This window comes from Dermacentor variabilis, chromosome 1, assembly GCF_050947875.1.
Source record: "Dermacentor variabilis isolate Ectoservices chromosome 1, ASM5094787v1, whole genome shotgun sequence".
In the NCBI taxonomy this organism is placed as follows: Eukaryota; Metazoa; Arthropoda; class Arachnida; order Ixodida; family Ixodidae; genus Dermacentor; species Dermacentor variabilis.
In genome coordinates, this window is record NC_134568.1 from 275409754 (window position 1) to 275427926 (window position 18173).

An 18173-nucleotide genomic window follows, 5' to 3' on the forward strand; every position below is an offset into this window, starting at 1 on the left:
TCGATGGGGGAGAAATGCGAAAACACCCGTGTACTTAGACTTAGGTGCACGTTAAAGATCCCCAAGTGGTCGAAATTTCTGGAGTCCTAAACTACGGCGTGCCTCATAATCAGAAAGTGGTTTTGGCACGTAAAACCCCATAATTCTATAAACATATAAACATATGTAATGTATGTCTGCTGTAAACATATGTAATGTTCTCCGAAACGAAAGAAACTAGGGTGGAAACATACTAGCAGTACGTTTACCTTGATGAGAAGGAGCTAGATACCATCACAGTCACGACACCGTCGCGATCAGCTGAGTATCCCCCCAACAAGTAGGAACATAAATAAGTTCGATACGAATGTAGTATCGGGGTACAAAAAATGTCCTCAATTTAGCTGTTTCTGTTTTCGTAGGACTTCTTGAGCACATTCCATACTGTGAAGTGAAATTCATAAAATTTCACTCGAATACGTTGGACATCTACGCCAATTTGACGAAGAAGATGTACGGAGACAAACTTCTTGCGGCACATTATCATGTCTGTGTCGTAAAAAAAAAAATTTGTCTAACTGTGCGAGAAGGATGCATAACAGGAAACACACGAACGAGGTTAGTTCTACCAAGCTGCGTTTTGCGCTGGAATACGCAAAGTTTGACAGCCACCGACATCGCCAATTACATGACTGACGTTCATGTCTGAGTGGTGTGTATGTGTATGCCATTTAGGTGTATGACCCATCTCCGATAAATGTAACCGCGATGGTCGTCACCTCGCAATAACCAAAGTAATGATGGTCTTCGTGGTGGTGTCTAAGTTGTACCGCCAGCTGTGCTATAATTGGCTACTTCGTACACAGACTTCTAACATCTATTTCAATGTCACGTGTTTACTTGCCACTTCGCCGCCTTGATGGTTCAGTGGCGTTCTTCTGATTACGCACTGCTCGTTAGATTCGTGACTTCGGCGGCCACATTCTGGCGGCGGCAAATGCAACGTTAGTGCACCGTGCTCATGATGCAAGCAAAAAAAAAAAACCTCAGAGATGTCGACAGTCTTCCTGAGGACATTATTCCCGAGCCCCCTCTCCTCCCCGTGCCCGCATTACTTCGTCTCTCATAGCTCACTGGTTGCTTTGTAAAGTTAAAATTTGTAACTTAATTTACCTGTAAAAATTGCGAGCTAGGCACTGACTTCACACGAAAGCAAAGCGACTATTGCCCTTTTTTTATGTGAATGCGTAATGCTTCTTTTGCCGCGCACGTACAAAAAAAAAAAGAAAGAAATTGGCATACCTAGTCAAGTTTTCTGAAAATTAATATTTCTACTTGCACATCAAGCGAAAACTCGTGGAAATAATTGCTACAATCAGTTCTTACTTCAGATTACGTTCTAAGAAGAACGCGTATATTGCTAGGGATGTATGATATCGCATTCGTTCACTTGTGCGGATTACAGTGACATCGTGACATTCGATGCTTCACTGAAGTAGCCGTCAATCAACAAAGGGGGCACGCAATAGAAGTGTCACTAAGCGCGTAGATCTTATAACAGATGTTGGTTCCATGGATGCATGAAATCGAAACGCTTTTTTTTTATTTTGGGGGGGGGGGGGAGGGACGGAGGGAAGGACGGAGGAGCCAAAAGAAATCCTACTACTCCTGCAGAAAACATTTCCATAAATTACACCCCCAAGCTGTATTTTAACTTTTGAGCTGTCCAACTTCCAAATGAAACTTCCCAGCTAATTTCGGCAGTTGCGAGTTAATTAACACTATAGAGTGCTCAGTCAATTAGCAAATAAGTATGCACCCACTTGATAAGACAGACATTGCTGGATAAAGTGGGTATGCACCCACTTGATAAGCCAAACGTTGCTGGATAAATTTGACATTCGCATATTAAACTAATACGTACTTCTTACAGTTCTTACAGCTCTCCCAGGCTCCCAGTTCCCTAGAACACTATATTTTCCCCTGTACAGTCATATTTTTTTTTAACAAATTCGTGCGCCAGACGGTTATACCACGTGACCTGTAAGCGCATTCTAAGGCTTAAAGCGAACATGGTAACCGTGGATATTCGGAGAAAATGAATTGAATGAAAGAGAAAGAAGAAGACAATAACTGGAGGAAAACAAACCGACCTCTTCATACGACGCTCAAGGCTTCATCAAGCGAGCTAGGGTGGTTTTTCCTGTTCACAGTGCATGAATGTCAATTTGTGTATTTCCTTATTTTCATGGTACTTTATCACAATTTTTATGATACAGATGCGGGCAGCGGTGCTTCCACTTTATTAATTTTAGGATGAATTAATAATGGAAGCAATACAAACGACAGTAACTGTCGCAGTTCATTTGATGAAGCCCCACTGTTGCCACATGGCGACCTTAGGTCCAGTCAACACCCTTACGTTGACGGGTTTTATTTTGCTACACTTCTATTGAATCTATCTTCCCTGCTTTAATTAAGCCCTATATGTTTTAATATAGCATAAATGCAAAACATTTATGTTTTCTTCTGTAATAACGATTGTCAACGCTTTCGCGCACGTGTACCCATTGCTTCTGTTTTGGCAAGCGAATTTAATCAAATGCTGGCATGGCGTTTCTTATCATTACACACTCTCATATTTTTCTTCTCTTTCTCTAAACAGCAATGCTAATCGGCCGGAACGGTCGCAAGTAAGGCCGAAGCTTGCATGCATTAATTGATGAAAACAGAGGAAGCCACGAAAACCAGGTTACAATTTTCTTGTTTGTCCCTTTATCGAAAATTAGCTGAATGTATCATTTGGCTGAGCGTTGCATTGAATTCACTTGCCGTGTAGTTATTTCACCAGGTTTAATAAAGAAAAAAATTACAAGAACGTGAGCAGCCTGTTTGGTGGCCTTTTCTGTTGCTTCATTGCTATCCAAAGCCATATATGAGACACTAATCGTGCATAAAGTATGTATGCAACTGGCTTACATGAAAGCAATGGGTTTATTAACCATATCTTTTTTATTCTATGAACCGCTTGAAAGCAACATTCTTGCTTACTAAATCATTTATTTGTGAATTTTACGCACGTTTGTACTAGAAAGATGGAGCGCAAGCAAAATCGACAACGACGAAGTCAACATGGGAAGGTGCTGCCCATTTCGGTGCACTTGGCTTCTTGACCGTCACCGTCAGCCGCCATGGTTGCTTAGTGGCTATGGTGTTGGGCTGCTAAGCACGAAGTCGCGGGATCGAATCCCGGCCGCGGTGGCCGTATTTCCATGGGGGCGAAATGCGAAAACACCCGTGTACTTAGATTTAGGTGCACGGTAAAGAACCCTAGGTGGTCCAAATTTCCAGAGTTCCCCCCTACGGAGTGCCTCATAATCAGATCGTGGTTTTGGCAAGTGAAACTCAATTATTTTCATTAACTGTCACCGTCATTTTTCCTTGCGCAACATCTTTCTACTACAAACATGCACCAACTAGCCCAACATCGGGTTCTATCTAGTTATACGCGTGCTTAACTACATGAATTCACGCTTCATTTTCGCCCCATTAAGTGCTCCGAAAACGCCTAATAGTAGATGACGTAGGCGAAAGGGCCTTGCGGCAGCATTTTGTGCCCAGGTCATTGGCCTAAGCATTGCGGCACTAGTGTGAACGTCGGGCTTTTTGAAAACATGCGCTAATCTGAAACCGTCTGACAAAAACAAGAAAAGTAGATTTTAGATGAAGCTCAGCAGTAGTAATGTCTGCAATTTACTTACTAATGCGGTGTGAACTGCTTAAACTGCTAAAAAATACAGCTTCAGCGACGTTAATAATTATTTAGAGTGTCTGTTGCCACACCGTGCAAAACCATAGGACTAATGTGACTGTTCTTGATTTCCCAGAAAACTGCATTGTTCAAAACGTTGTGCATAATTTTGGCCTCCACAGAGGACAAGATATTATTCCAAGGGCTAACTGCAGATGATAGCACTGCTGAAGGATCAGGTCCCTTAACACCTCCACCGAAGTCACCCCTGTTTAGATGGTAAGGTGGATTCTTTGAACATAAAACTTTCAAAATCAACAGTGTGCGTAGTTGTATAATATGTGTCATAACGCCCACAAAGCTCATTAAGCAATGCTAAGGTAAACAAGAAAGTTCTAGTAAAATCTGGTTCATTTGCCTTGATGCAGTGATTAGTGTCGGCAAAAATGTTTCAAAGAAATGTACATGCACCCTTAGCAGTAGAGTCATTCTATTCTATTATGCCTAACATTTCATAATGCGAATATGCGATATAATATCGTCCAGGATATTGCTCACAGTACATTGCTAATGACTCGGCTGCATTATCAGCTTCGGTTTTAATTATCATTCTAGGTTCAAGGATGGCCAAGAATTTGAAGCCAGTGAACGGTTTCAAGTCACATTTGATGATATCGAGGACACGCTATCCTTGGTCTTTCAACATGTCACGCCAGATGATGCGGGTCTCTACACGTGCGTTGCCAGCACATGCAGTGGGAAAATTTCCTGTAGTGCCGAACTAACTGTTCAAGGTTTGGCAGTTTTCATTCCCGAACTTGTAACTTTTAGGGCCTCCCAGTACTCGTGTTGCTTTCCTTTGTGATTAAAAATTATGTTCCCTTTCCTTGCTCATGCAATCGTTACGTGTAGAGCGGGTACCCTATTCGGCGTAGCAATTATTTTTGAGCAAGCGATTGCAACACAGAGTAGATCACTTCAGTAAGCGAAGTACAACAAAATGCACTACATTCCCAGCCTGATCATGTCCGTTCTGTAGCCTTTCCGTATCTGTACGTCTCATCACTTGCGGTGAGCAGCCAACTGGCCCGTCCTTGTAAATAAAGTAGGTGTAAATAATCCGATCATTAGACATGTACTATGTTTAGTATTGTCATCTCACCATAACTTGTTTGTTCTTGCATTTCTGCACGTTTATCGTGCCTGTGCATGATTGTTGAATGCGTATGAATTAACAAGACAACCTACAAAGGGTGCTTATTTTAAGCGTTGTGACTCGTCTCTAAACTCTACTTTACAGTGCTTCTAAGCAGTTAATGTGGGCATAACTATAACAGAGTCACGGGTTCTTATGCAATGTACTATTGTAAAATATGCAACATGATTTCCTGGTATCTTAGTGCGACAAGTTACTCCTTTATGAATAGCGTTTTAATTCGGAATCGCTCGTTTCTATAAGGTATCTTTAAAATAAACACCCTACTTACGACAATCGATTCGGACAGTTGGCATGAAAATATGACTGCAGCAAATTTGTCTCACACAACACAAAATATTGCACCATTGCTTTGTATGTTCAAATGCTGTGCATATTCTATCCATGTGTGCTTGGTTAGTTTTGCAACTGCATGATAATCATGTATGCTTGAAATCAAATGTCGTTCGTGTGTCGTATCTAGAACAAAGCAGGCGTTCTATCGGGGTCATTTAGTTTTGTCGACAAACAGAATTTCGCTATAGTCACATGTATTCAGTTTACATCTGCTACCTATTTCTACATATTTAAAGGAACACAGAGTTCTCTTTTATCGCTTTGTATTTTCATTCCAAGAAATATGATAAAATATTTCCTAATTCATTAAACTCTAACAAACAAATCACTCTAGTACTCCTTTCTTCACCAAAATTAAACCAAAAATTCTTTCATTCTGGGACTTCCACCGAGAACGAACTAAAGCTACTGAGCTTGCAGTTTGCATATTCGAAATGTCATTTGATGGTCACTGCCATACCTTCCAAAGGCAGTTCTTTTCATCTTTCTTTTTCTCTACGTTGGATTCGGACAGCGTTTGTACGAAAGGTTGTCCTAGCTTTTGAACAAAATAGAAATGCTATGGTAGTAAAGGCTAGCAAACGCACCGTGGGGGAGGGAGGAGGGGGCTGTTTTTGATTTTTTATTAAGAGAATAGTAAATATTACAGTACTCACGATGTACCTAACTCTTAATGCTTTTAGTGACGGGCTCCGATAGAACGCCTGTTGTACCTGGAAGGCCAGATAACGATAGCCAACTTTCGAACGTAATCTCTGCTCCCAGATCGCTGATTTTGTGCGAATGCAATTATTGAGTTCCAAGGCGTGGCTTGTTACTGGCTTTTCTCTAGGGTTGTGATGCCTATATGTCGAGCAATGTTCGTTGGTACCTGTAGTAACCACGGTAGTATAGATACACAATACATTTATCGATCACTGACATAGCCCTTGGCAAAACGAATTAACTGAAACATAAAACTCTCACACTAACACATCCTGACAAATAGCTGCTTCTACGAAAATCGGAAGCAAAATAATGCAATCTACAGGCTTTCCTTACAACAGTTAAGCCATAAAAGCAATTTTTGTTTTAGCTAAAACACTGTGATCACTCAGTTCAATACGCAAGCTCATTTTCTACATGACACTATGTGTAAACGAAAGATTCTGGGATAAATGTCATGATTGAAAAGAATAACAACGCCGGCAGCATTTCATGCCCAGTATTTGTCAGCTAGCACTAAGCTGTAATATTTTAACTTAAAGTAAAAGAAAGACTGATATTAATAGTTCGTACTGCTTTCAATTCTTATTCGATTCTTCCTTGTCCACATCTTCTACATGCTAAATTTGAGACATAAAGACAGAATCTTCGCTGGCTGCATGATTTACACGTAAGGGAGGCCTCTGCCACCACCAAGGAACAAGCGCTTTCATTTGAATTCTGAAGCACGTCCGGGCCTGCCCTTGATTCTGCTCTTTGCCCTTACGCGCCTAATTCTGCTTTTACTTTCTACATACAGGTGCTGTAATTAAAAAGGCTCCAGAAGCTCCAACAATAGCTGCTAGTCTATCAGATGTCGAAGTAAATGAGGGTGCCTCTGCAATGCTCGAACTCAAAGTGAAAGGATATCCGAGGCCGAAAGTAACGTGGTAAGATGTCTTGCACTCGGGGGCATGAAATACAAAAAAGAAACATTATTGTGTTTATCAATCGCAGTTATTGATATCAAGCGCATATTACTCGCAGGAAGCACGAAGGAAAAGTGATCGAAGCAGGCGGTCGGTACCGGTTTTTGTTTGAAGATGAAGAGTCAATGACTTTGGTCATAAAGAACACTAAGAAATCTGACGCTGGTATATACAGCGTTGTCGCTGAGAACGAATCCGGGACTGCCAACACTGAATGCAGACTGACTGTCAATTGTGAGTAGACAGCAGCTGTCTGCGGATTCGCAATCAATAACTATTTTTTTACTTCATGAGATTACGTAATTACTTAAAACGTAGCGATCGGAAACTGATGAAATACATTAACAGACAGACACTTCCGATAAACAATATTACCAACCGTTAAACACATACAGCAATGCTTACCTTGATAAAGCAGACGTCTTGCATTTTTTGATTTAGTTATAAACCTCCTAAGTCTAATTTTCTATTTATTACCGGTTATCACACATGTGCAGAGGTTCACTGCTCATGTCCATTATTATTCACTATCTGGTGCTCTGACAGAGCTGCTGATAGTGCACGCTATCATGTCTGCTCGAATCCCTTGCCGTGTGCGTAGTCTGGACTTCTCGAAGTCGCGTAGTTTGCTACGCGTACGCGAAATTTACGTTTGCACACTAATGAGTTAATCGTCCTTTGCGGACTCATTATCTCTGCTCATATTATAAAAGCTATATATCTGCAGAAGTCGGTAGAGCACACCATATTGCTCTACTTACCATGTGCCTCAAAATACGTGCTTGATTGCTGAGTTGCAAGAACAAAAAAGCAACTTCCTCTTTGTAGTGCTAGTCGCTTCTTATCATTTGAACCGAAAGCTAATTTGTTAAAATGCAGCTCCACAATGGTGAACGTTACCTCATTTTATTCCTTCTTTCATTTCATTTATTATCGTTTGTTCTCCCGTTCTTGACTGAAAAGTTAGGCTGACATTAACAGAAGAACAAGATTGTGCAAGCATCTTAGTTCAATCTACCCACCAACAATTGGCCGGTGGGTATACGACAGTAAGTTATAGAAAACTCAGATAAAAAGCAGCTGAAAGTCAACGTAGTTCCAAGAATTATTTCTCTTCTTGCATACCGAACCTCAGCAGCTTAACTAGTGCTGTGTTCAAATGTCTTCGAGGCACGAATTGCACCGCCTTTCTTAAGTTTGGTGATAAAGTTATTTCATTTTCGGTGTTCTCTGTTCTACGGGATTTTTTTCAGCGACTCCGACGTTTAAAAAGGAACTGAAAGACGTTTCTGTGATGACGGACGAGGTGCTGAAGCTTGACGTTGAAGTTCAAGGAGCTCCGACGCCTGATGTCAAATGGTAAGAAAACACGGAAAGCAGCGAGTTCAGTCGTGTCGCTTCATTAATTGGGAGGAATCGTGTCTCTGTGTTGAACTGCTTCCTTAACACGTTCCCGCTTCACTGCAGGTACAAAGATGGGCAAGCAATAGTTGAGGACGACCGTGTGAAGATTACGCAGCCCGCGGAAGACAAGCATGTGCTTATCATTGAACACACCAAGGTGGAGGATTCCGGCAATTACTCTTGCGTCATTAGCAACACAATGGGAACGCAAACAGGATTCTCAGCGGTTTCTGTGAACGGTATGTCTTGTTCACGCTACAAGTGGAAAGCCGTCTTTCGTAAACTCGACGCAGAAATAACGTGCCCACTAAAGCGCTACCTTTCGTAATAACACGGCGTGCGGCCTTGACCGTTTCTTCGACTTTTCTATACGTAGATATTTCTGCAGTCCACAATGCTTTATCACAACTTCTGTCGCACGAATTTGACATCACAGCCTCTTTTGTTCTTGTCTTTTTCAGCGCCACCAAAATTTCTGCAGAAACTGAAAGACTATGAGGCATCTGAAACTGAGAATGTGACGTTCCGTGTGAAGATCTCCGGAAATCCTAAGCCAAACGTGTGCTGGTAAATATCCACTTATACAGCGTCCTCCTATTACGCTGTCTTTATTGTAATTAATTTAGTCACGGGAATGTAAACCGTACGTCAGCGCCTGCAAAGGCGCCGGCCACTATTTGTCATGTTAAGAAATACCAAGAGGCAGCTCCACAAGAAAGATATGATTAGTATTCGGAGTAATGCACACGATATTCCTTTGACATGAACCAACCCCACTACAGTATACAGTAGCAATAGAGAAAATGTTATAGCTTTCTAAAATTATAAATTTGATTTTTGTGTTTGAATTCAGCTTACCTACGGTAGAAAGTACATCACCCACGAGAATCAAGCCATTGCCGACAGGATAATACTGGCTCTTGTATCAGAGGTGTTCTTCCCAGTTTACTGATTTCGTTTCATATACCAAGTCCCATCTCATGCACTGCCCTCTCATCTTATGAAAAGAAAATGCTAATTTTTTTTTACAATCACAGCACATAGTTGTGGTGTTCGAATGAAACACATGTATGCGCAATGATAGGGTTTCCATGCGTGGAGAACATCGGCGACCTAACGTGTTAGCCCAATCGCTGACTGGATATTTACCTCAACATTAACACCTGTTTTAAACACAGCCATAAGGTGTGTTGTGTGTCAATATAAAGCGCTTTTCGTTCTTAGGTAGTTCGCACGCTAGAATGGCGCCTAAAAACAAGCGCCGACCAACAGCGACGGCGAACGTAACGTTGGCAGAGGCTGATATTTGGTTCATAATATTACAGTCAGTAAGAAGCTGTTTTATGGAAAACAAGTAGGGGCGTCCAAATAGTAATTTTTAAAAGCAAATCGAATACGAATCGAATAGTTCCAAAAGCAAATCGAATTGAATATTGAGTACTTTCGAATAGTGTTCGAATAATCACCAACCATTTTCATAATTGACGTAAAGTTTCTGGCATGGCATTGCGCGTTATGAAGCGCTGTTTATTAAAAACGTATGGCAGAAACCATACCCGATGATTATCCTAGTCAATGCGAGGCGTTTCTCCTTTGCCTATGGCGCAAAGCCCGAACAAACTGACGTCTTCTCGCCGGAAACGCTCGATCGTGGACCGCCACATGTGCGGGCAGTGACACCCTGACGACGTACGATAGGAACCAGAGAGTGTCGCAGACGCTACATGCCACACTAAATTCGCCTACGACAAAGTGCTTTTGAAAGCACGCGTCCGCGTCCTGCAAGTGACGGTCCCCTCATCGGGTCCGCTCGGTCTCGGCGGCCTGTTCAACGGCCGTTCGCTTGGCGGCACGCCAAGCGAACGAGATAAGGTGGAAATTAAAATAATGCGAGGCAGCGTTCATCATCAAACCATGCAATAACCCTTAAACGTATAAGCAATATGACTGTCACACGTTACCTCGTCTGGTTTTCCCTAAATTTACAGCATTTTTCGTGCAAGATTGCCAACTAGAAAATTGAGTCGCAAGGAGTTTAGAAATTAAGTGATCGGCAAAGGGAGAGAGCCAAAACAACAGCAAACAGGAAGGAAAAGCGAAAATTAACAAATTTAACTGTTGTTTGTGAAAATATTTAGGGATCAACATCTTTTATTCAAAAAGGAAGTAGAGAAAACGCCGCCGGAAATGGAGAACAATTCCGTGTGTTGGAATGACGCTTCTACAGTTATCAGTCGAGCCACCTGACGTAGCCACTTCTCTGCTGTGCTTATGTGGGTGTTTTTCTAACCTTCCGCGGTGGACGCAGTATGTCTAGAACGGCAGCGTCCTGCGCTTTACGCGGTTGTACGGGACTGACGGCCACGCATAGTTACGTAACTTCCCAAATAACAATACGAGTCGGTTTTGGCTCTGAACTTGGAAGAGCAGTAAATGAGGGATCCAAAATAACTATGACTGTTCCGCAAACATGCATTTGTCTATAATTCTTCCAGAGCTAATTGAAGAAACGCTACTAGAAATCTTTATATTACACGTTCACTTGTTTGCTTGTTCTTGGCAGTGTTCTTCCTGGGCTTCTTTCCTGCGCGAGTCCATTTGATGTGGCTCCTTGTTTGCCAAGTAAAGGAGAGGTGTATCTCACAGCCGTACCTGTGAGATACACCTTATTTCATTTATCTTTCGCGTGTTTACGCATCTTTATGGCGAATGGTGGGCGTTATACACATTTGTACTAGTAAAAGTACCGTACCCCTCCCCCCCGCTCATTTGCATAGAAAAGTTACCTTGGGTTGCCCCTCCCCCCCTCCCACCCAACCCTCGAAAAAAATCCTGGGTTCATGTCTGCCTCCAGAGATAAGAATTATCGCACTTTTGCTCCAATTTTATCTTTGATAGCGCACAGTTGACGTTTTATAATATTTGAAAACTATTCGTACTTTACGAATACGGACTATTCGATTCGAAAACCGATTCGGAAAGGACACTGGCCGATTCATTATTCGAAAGTTTAGAATATTCGCACACCCCTAGAAAAAAGTTGTGAGAACTCAGCCAAATTGGGACAAAGTTCACCTGCTTTGTCAATAAGTAAGCACGTTTTCACAAACAGAACTAATAACGCTTTGCTCATGCAACTGCATTCATATTCAGTGATCACTTCTTTTGTCCATTTTCCACACCACAACCTTTCCACTCGTTGTCTTTGAGCGTTCTTAATGTCGTCAATGTATGCTTCTCTTTCCGCAGGAAAAAAGACGGTAAACCCTTAAAACCAGACGGCCACAGGTACCAGGCGCTGGAAGAAACAGAAAACGTCCACTGCCTGATCATCGATGATGTGCACAAAGAGGATGCAGCGCAGTACACTGTCGAAATCGCGAATGAGTACGGAGTTGTTAGTGACAGTGCAGCTTTGACAATCACATGTGAGGAACCCAACCAGGCACTTTTCTAGCACTTGCGACCAGTTTCTATGTGTAAATGCCTGACACGCCCGTCTACTTTCAGGCAAGCCGAAATTCAAGAAACCACTTTCTGACGTCGAATGCTGCGAAGGAGAGACAAACATAAAAATCACTGTGGAAGTAGAAGGTGCGCCCACGCCAAAGATGAAGTGGTAAGAGATTTGGCAACTCCCGTGTGTAACAGCTTATTCATTGATTTATTATTATGCTGCCTCTGTGCGAGCAAAAAGCTGCGCTTGTTGTCACATCACCGGTTGTCTAGTAAATTGAACCCTAATAAACTGGCTATATTCACTGTTAATGATGCACAACAATGAGCGAAAACGGGAGAGCTCAGTCCGTTTCATACTGCACTAATGCTTCTCACTAATTGATTGGTTAATTGATTGATTGATTGATTGATTGATCGATTGATTGATTGATTTTAACGTCCCAAAACATGAGCTATGAGAGACTTTGCAGTTAATCATTTCTGATCAATTTCAAACAGCTAGGGTTTTCTAACGTACACCGAAATCTGTCAGATCAAGGAATTGGGGACATTAATAACCAGCGCCCTTACCAACCGTGAGTTGGAAGCAGGCGCAGTTTCTAAGTGAAGGCTTCGTTTTTAGCAAGCTAATCAAAGAGGCCACTATTCAAAAAACGTCTGAAGAAAATAAATTTTACACGACGAACCCCAATCCCGCATCAGCGGTGCTGTTTCTTACGGTCCAAAACCTGTCCCAAACAGAGGTAGTATGAAGTATGGAAGTCTACAAAGCCGTCCAAATGTGAATTATTGCGCAGCCAAAGCGACTTGCGGGGAAACTGCAGTGTTTCCTGAATAATTCCATGGGTTTCACAAAGTTCGAAGACCCCACTATTCAACTCATTGCGATAGCGCGTCTAGAAACAGCCACAACGTTATTCTATAGTATCTTCGTAGCCCAATTATGAATTCAAACGCAAAGTTATTCAAGCGCAAGGTTATCTCCATCGTGTAATTTTCGGCCGTGGCCGAGAGGTTCAGACGCAAGGCCCATACGCAGACTATATTTGCCGACAGGGGGAAGGTAACTCTATTGGTCTGATTCTGGCGCGCGTTGTTTTTATTTTTCACCGAGACTCAGCTCAGTCCAGTGTTTCAACCCGCATTGCTCTCGATCACTGATCGTGTCATCGTGGCGATTTGGAATATTATACTAAAGCTCACGGCGCCACGTGTTGGGAAAGCGGCCCAAGCTCCACTCTATTTCCTCGATTCCTCAGCATGCAATGGGGCCTATGTCTACGCTAATTTGACTGCGGCCGCAGGAGCCGGGATCAAAACATTGTTTTTATGCTCTGTGGCAGAACACTGCCGCGTTCTACAAGGTTAAAAGTTGTTGCTATTACCCCAAGAATAAGCCATTTCATAAGCGCCCTAAACTTGTGCCATAATATTATTTGGGACTTAAGGTGTGTAAGGAGGGTATGGTAAATTTATAGCTGGTGTACCTCGTCGAGCTGAACTCCCAGAAGAAGCGGCAGCTGCGTCCTGCGATCCGCTTTAACTAGTATTGTACTACAACAGAAAAGCTTATTACGGGCAGTACCGACAACGACGTCGCAGCTTCTCTGGCATTAAAAACACAACTTTCTTCTCCAGCAACAGTAAAGATGACGCAAGAAATCATGGGCATAGCACGAATATGTTACGTTCCACAAGCATCGGTCACTTCGTCCAAGGGTACGATGAGCAAGGTGTTTGCACCGGTAGAATACGAGTGTTGTGACTGCAGGCCATTTGTAGCGCCTACGATTGACAAAAAAACAGCAAAAGGTTCCCGCTTTCCTACGTCGCGTAGTCGCTCTGGACAACTCTTGCTAGGCGTTGACACCGGATGTGCACAAATACTTAACGAACTTCACCGTGACTTGTACTATGGTGTGGACTGCATCTTATAGTGCCCACGATCAAGCGCTGGTACTAACCGACGTCGAAAAGTATATATGACCATTGGTTCACAACATTCGCTATTAGGCATTGATTGTCCCCATGGCCGCACGCTCTCTAAGTGCCCCTGTGCTCCTTCTATAACAACGTCGGTAATTACTAAAGTATGTCATTTATTCTTCTAGGTCTCTCAATGACTCTATTATAGTCGAAGACAACAGCTTCAAGTTTCAGTCGGTCGAGGAAAGTGGCAAGTACACACTGGTGATCAAGGAAGCCAAAGCTGACATGACTGGCGAACTGGTTTGCGAGGCCGAAAATGTAAAGGGCAAGGACAAGTGCTCTGGAAATTTCACCGTTAAATGTGAGCCAACATTAACATACTTACAGGAGTTCCGTTCCCTGATTGTTTCTTACACCTAATCCGTCTAACTTGCTCAAGCCACGAGAATATGAAACATAACGACTGACTTCTTCCTTTGCAGCGAAACCAAAGATTGTGAAAGGATTAGATGATATCGACGTCGAGGTTGGACAATCGGCAACATTTAGCGTCAAAGTAGTAAACGCGAAGGACTCCAAGGTAAAATGGTAAGCATAGTCCATTCTAGTCGCAATCACTGATTGTGCATGACGTTTCTTCACACGTAATGTCGTGGGAGACGATGTAAAAACTGTCATCGTGGATCGAGTAGTGAGTAGCGCAAAGTGACATTCTAGCTGGAATGTGTGTATTAAAGTCAAAAGCAATATAACGTATAATATTGTGAATCCTCATCGCAGCTCATGCTACTGAAACAGGCTCTGCAGTGGCCAGATGTGTACTTTTGTTCATGTTTGTTCAGTGGTTAATAAACACATCATTTTTATACATTGAGAATGTGTATACGCAACGTTCATTTTATTTGTTTTGTTCACACATTTTTATAAATGACACTGCGCCTATGGTATTCTGTTTGGGAATTTTCTTTTTTTCTTAATAAAAGTAACGTGCACGCTAGGGCCAATTCATTGGGAATTTTTGTATAGTACATGGATATAGCACTCCACGTGGTGTCTGGCTAGCAAATAGGGTAAAAGGGATAAGGTAAGGACGTAAAAACTTCCATGGTGAGCAGTGTAGCAGCCGGCAATGTTTCCTAAGCAATGACTTGGTGCAAACGGTCCGAAGGAAACCCTGGGAAGACCGACTATTGACAATTTTGCTGCCTTAAGCAGTTGAAATTCATAACTTTATTGTTTGGTTAACAATGTCGTCTATACAAATGCTAGTTTATATGTAAGAAAACTGCACAATTGCTCGTTGAATTTGTTGAGTGTTTCTCACACACATCTAGCGCCGCGACATGCACACGCTCAGGCAGCCTTCGAGAAAGGCGCTTTTACTCAAATTTCGGAGGTGCGCAGCACGTTATCTTTTCTGTAACGAACGACGACAAGTAAGGACTACGGCAAAAGTCAGGTACGCCAAACGCTGTTCCCAACAGCGAATGATCGTATGCACAGGTAGCGCAGAGATGCATTTGGCCGGCCCTTGCGTACACTGCGAACCTTTGAAGCAGAGAGTACGTATTTCTAGCTTGCTTCTACTCGCCATATTGATGTGAGCAATACTTTATTAACTAGGTTGAAGGACGACTGCGAAGTTACCATCGATAACAAGAACGTGTATGCAAAAGAAGAAGCGGACGCCACGTTCACGCTGGTCATTAAGTCTGTTACTGCCGAAGATGCCGGAAAATACACATTCAAGATAAAAAATGAACTCGGCGAAGATTCGAGCACAGGACGCCTCAGTACACAAAGTACGTATCGTGCTTCTACCAAACGACGTTCGGTGTGCAATTTCCACAAAAGTTGCTAGCATCGCTCATTAAACATTTTTTTCAATCCACTGTTTTCTCTAACATCTCAATCAACGCGGCTGTTCTGCACGCTCGTGAGTTACTTGACGTCATGGGTAGTGTAAAGTGAATGTGAACTAAAAAAGCCCATTTTGGCCCTTCACTTTACGTTCTTATGCCGCGTTTCTCGTTCACCCCTTTAAGCAAGGTCAAAAGTGTTGTCTCTGCGCGCGTAAAAAGAGAACAAAGTCGCTACTTTTTGGTAACATGGAGAATTCGTACTGTAAATGCATTCATCCAACACTTCCCTTCTTTTATAGTTAAGGCATCCCGCTTTTTAGCCTTTAATGTACCTTCTTTCACAGCGCTTATTTTATTAGGCACTTATCAGCTTACGCATATTTCGAAATCCGAGCTGACGCTGCTGCATAACTTATATTGCAGAGAAGCCAGAATTCAAGAAGAAACTACAAGATCAAGAAATTTCAGAAGAAGAGGTGGCAGAGTTTACAGCGAAAGTCGTTGGCCAACCCAAGCCGAATGTAAAATGGTCAGTCTTTCTCTAGAAGGCCTTCTACGGTGATTAGAAAACTTGAGGAAGCAAAGTATTGCTTCTGGTGTGCAATAATATAAGGAGTGCTAAGCGGTAACGTCTATAACGGTAATGAAGCTACTGGTAAAAGAAGAAAATCTTTCTGAAAATTGTGACGAAGCGTTCACTACGCGTGATTTGAACCTTGTTCCCACTTAAATTGTGCATACAGAAACTTGTGAGATGCTTTCTTTTACTTATAATAATGGGTGCTTGTTCTCATATTTCTTAATTCATAGTTTTTTTTCATATTGGAGTTTGTATTGCTTTTCTACTGATCACTTATTTACTACTCCTGTCTTGGTCTATAAACTGAACTGACTGTTCGTTAAGTCAGCAATGTTTTCCTAACACTTGCGAAGCGTCCTCGGCTGACGAAGGCTTTTCCATATTGCCGCCGAGAATTTCATTCTTTCCGCTTCGTATAAGTTTGCTAATAGTTTCCGCATTCACAACGGCTACGTGAAGTCTAAATAATGACTAATTGAGGTCTTAGCGCAGAATTGACACGGACAAGAAAGACTACAGGACGTGCGCTATTTAGCGCGTGTCCTGTCGTCTTTTACAGGAAAAACAAGTCAAAAAGACGTAGGACAAAAGAATGGAATTCACACCACAACGACTGTCCTTTGTTTTTTTGACTGGCCTTTCCTGTAAATAATGTACTAACTGGCCCGGATTTCGACTCTCTTGTTGTCTTTCTTGCACGTGTCAATTCAGCGCTATGAGCTCAATTACTGCAACGAACCAACTAGCTCAAAAATCTCTACTTCTAAATAATGAATACTGACCGCGTCGAATTATTTTTTTGCCACCTAACCGAACAAGGTGCGTATTATTCATAGCGCAAAAGGACTTAGCTACCAAACCCAGCATTGACTTTGTTGGACTTCTCACCGAAAGTCCCTGAACGGTGGCCAAAATTACACCGAGTGTTAATTCAACGTTTTTGTGCTTCTGTAGGATGCATGGGAAACGTGAAATCAAGGAAAATGACGTCTACGAGATCACATCTGACGGAGACACGTACACACTCAAGGTGAAGAAGCCGAACAAGGAGCTCGCCGGAGAGTACACTTGTCAAGCCCAAAACACATGCGGCAAAGAATCCTGCTCTGCGAGTCTCACCATTCACAGTAAGGGAACAACAGGTTCATCTTACACTTTGAATGCATTTCGCTGCGTAAACCAACAGAGTGGCAAAGTTAAAGCTACGCATTTACAAGCTCTCAGGAAGTAGAAAGTAAAGCTTCCACACTAGCTACCATCGCGACGTATGTTAACTTTCACGATTTTACGATCCCAGGTTTCGTTAGCTCACCTTCGTAAGTTGGCATGGATAGTGCCTACTGCAGCAAGCACAACGCCCACAATATCTGATCCGTCATGCGTAGTTGTTTCGCTTGCTTCTGCTAGACAATGGCGTAGATCCACGAGGAGAGCTTGGCCAGCTTTTCGTGCAGAAAATAAACAACAGAAAATTGTGCTATCGCCCATCAGTTTTGCTGCGGGAATTTAACCCGAGGCCAACGCCTTTTAGGGGCGGTCTCTCTACCACCTGAGCTAAGCTGGAGGCATAGCAGGTCGCAAAGGGAGGCCGAATTAGACAACTCAAAGCGTAGGGATACTGAATGGGGGCAAATGCGCTCTGTGCGGAAATCGGCGAAAATATAAAGTTTCCTCAACTTCAAAATATTATTAGTAATGGCACAGGCAGTATATTACCAAAATAGTGGGGTAGCTTGAAGGCATAATCAAAATTTGTTCCGGGGCAGGTTTTATTAAAAATCAGTTTCTTCGTTGTTGTTTTTTTTTGTATAGGTCACAAACTTCACCCACACGAACCGCCCTCTTGTTACATAAACAGAGCTTTTCATGCGTGCATATTATTTTGCATATTTTTTTATCTTACGCGAGTATTTGCTTCGAAAAGCCATCTAATTTGTGACAGGTGAAACATAACGCTTTTTGTGTATGTTAGAAATTTAGGCCT

General features: G+C 42.4%; 1 protein-coding gene across 8 annotated transcripts in view; it reads left to right on the top strand.

Moving 5' to 3' along the window:
* Obsc (Obscurin) overlaps window positions 1-18173 on the top strand; it is a 220812-nt gene that overhangs the window by 121224 nt on the left and 81415 nt on the right. For 6 of the 8 annotated variants that reach the window (XM_075676117.1, XM_075676126.1, XM_075676164.1 and 3 more), the window contains 14 exons: window positions 3913-4009; window positions 4346-4524; window positions 6787-6916; window positions 7014-7189; window positions 8209-8314; window positions 8423-8598; window positions 8821-8926; window positions 11609-11787; window positions 11870-11978; window positions 13930-14108; window positions 14230-14335; window positions 15371-15549; window positions 16033-16138; window positions 17144-17316. In XM_075676117.1, coding sequence (XP_075532232.1) covers window positions 3913-4009; window positions 4346-4524; window positions 6787-6916; window positions 7014-7189; window positions 8209-8314; window positions 8423-8598; window positions 8821-8926; window positions 11609-11787; window positions 11870-11978; window positions 13930-14108; window positions 14230-14335; window positions 15371-15549; window positions 16033-16138; window positions 17144-17316 — 2001 coding nt within the window. The remainder of the gene's footprint in view (window positions 1-3912; window positions 4010-4345; window positions 4525-6786; window positions 6917-7013; window positions 7190-8208; window positions 8315-8422; window positions 8599-8820; window positions 8927-11608; window positions 11788-11869; window positions 11979-13929; window positions 14109-14229; window positions 14336-15370; window positions 15550-16032; window positions 16139-17143; window positions 17317-18173) is intronic. The other 2 variants (XM_075676152.1, XM_075676157.1) reach the window with 2 other exon arrangements.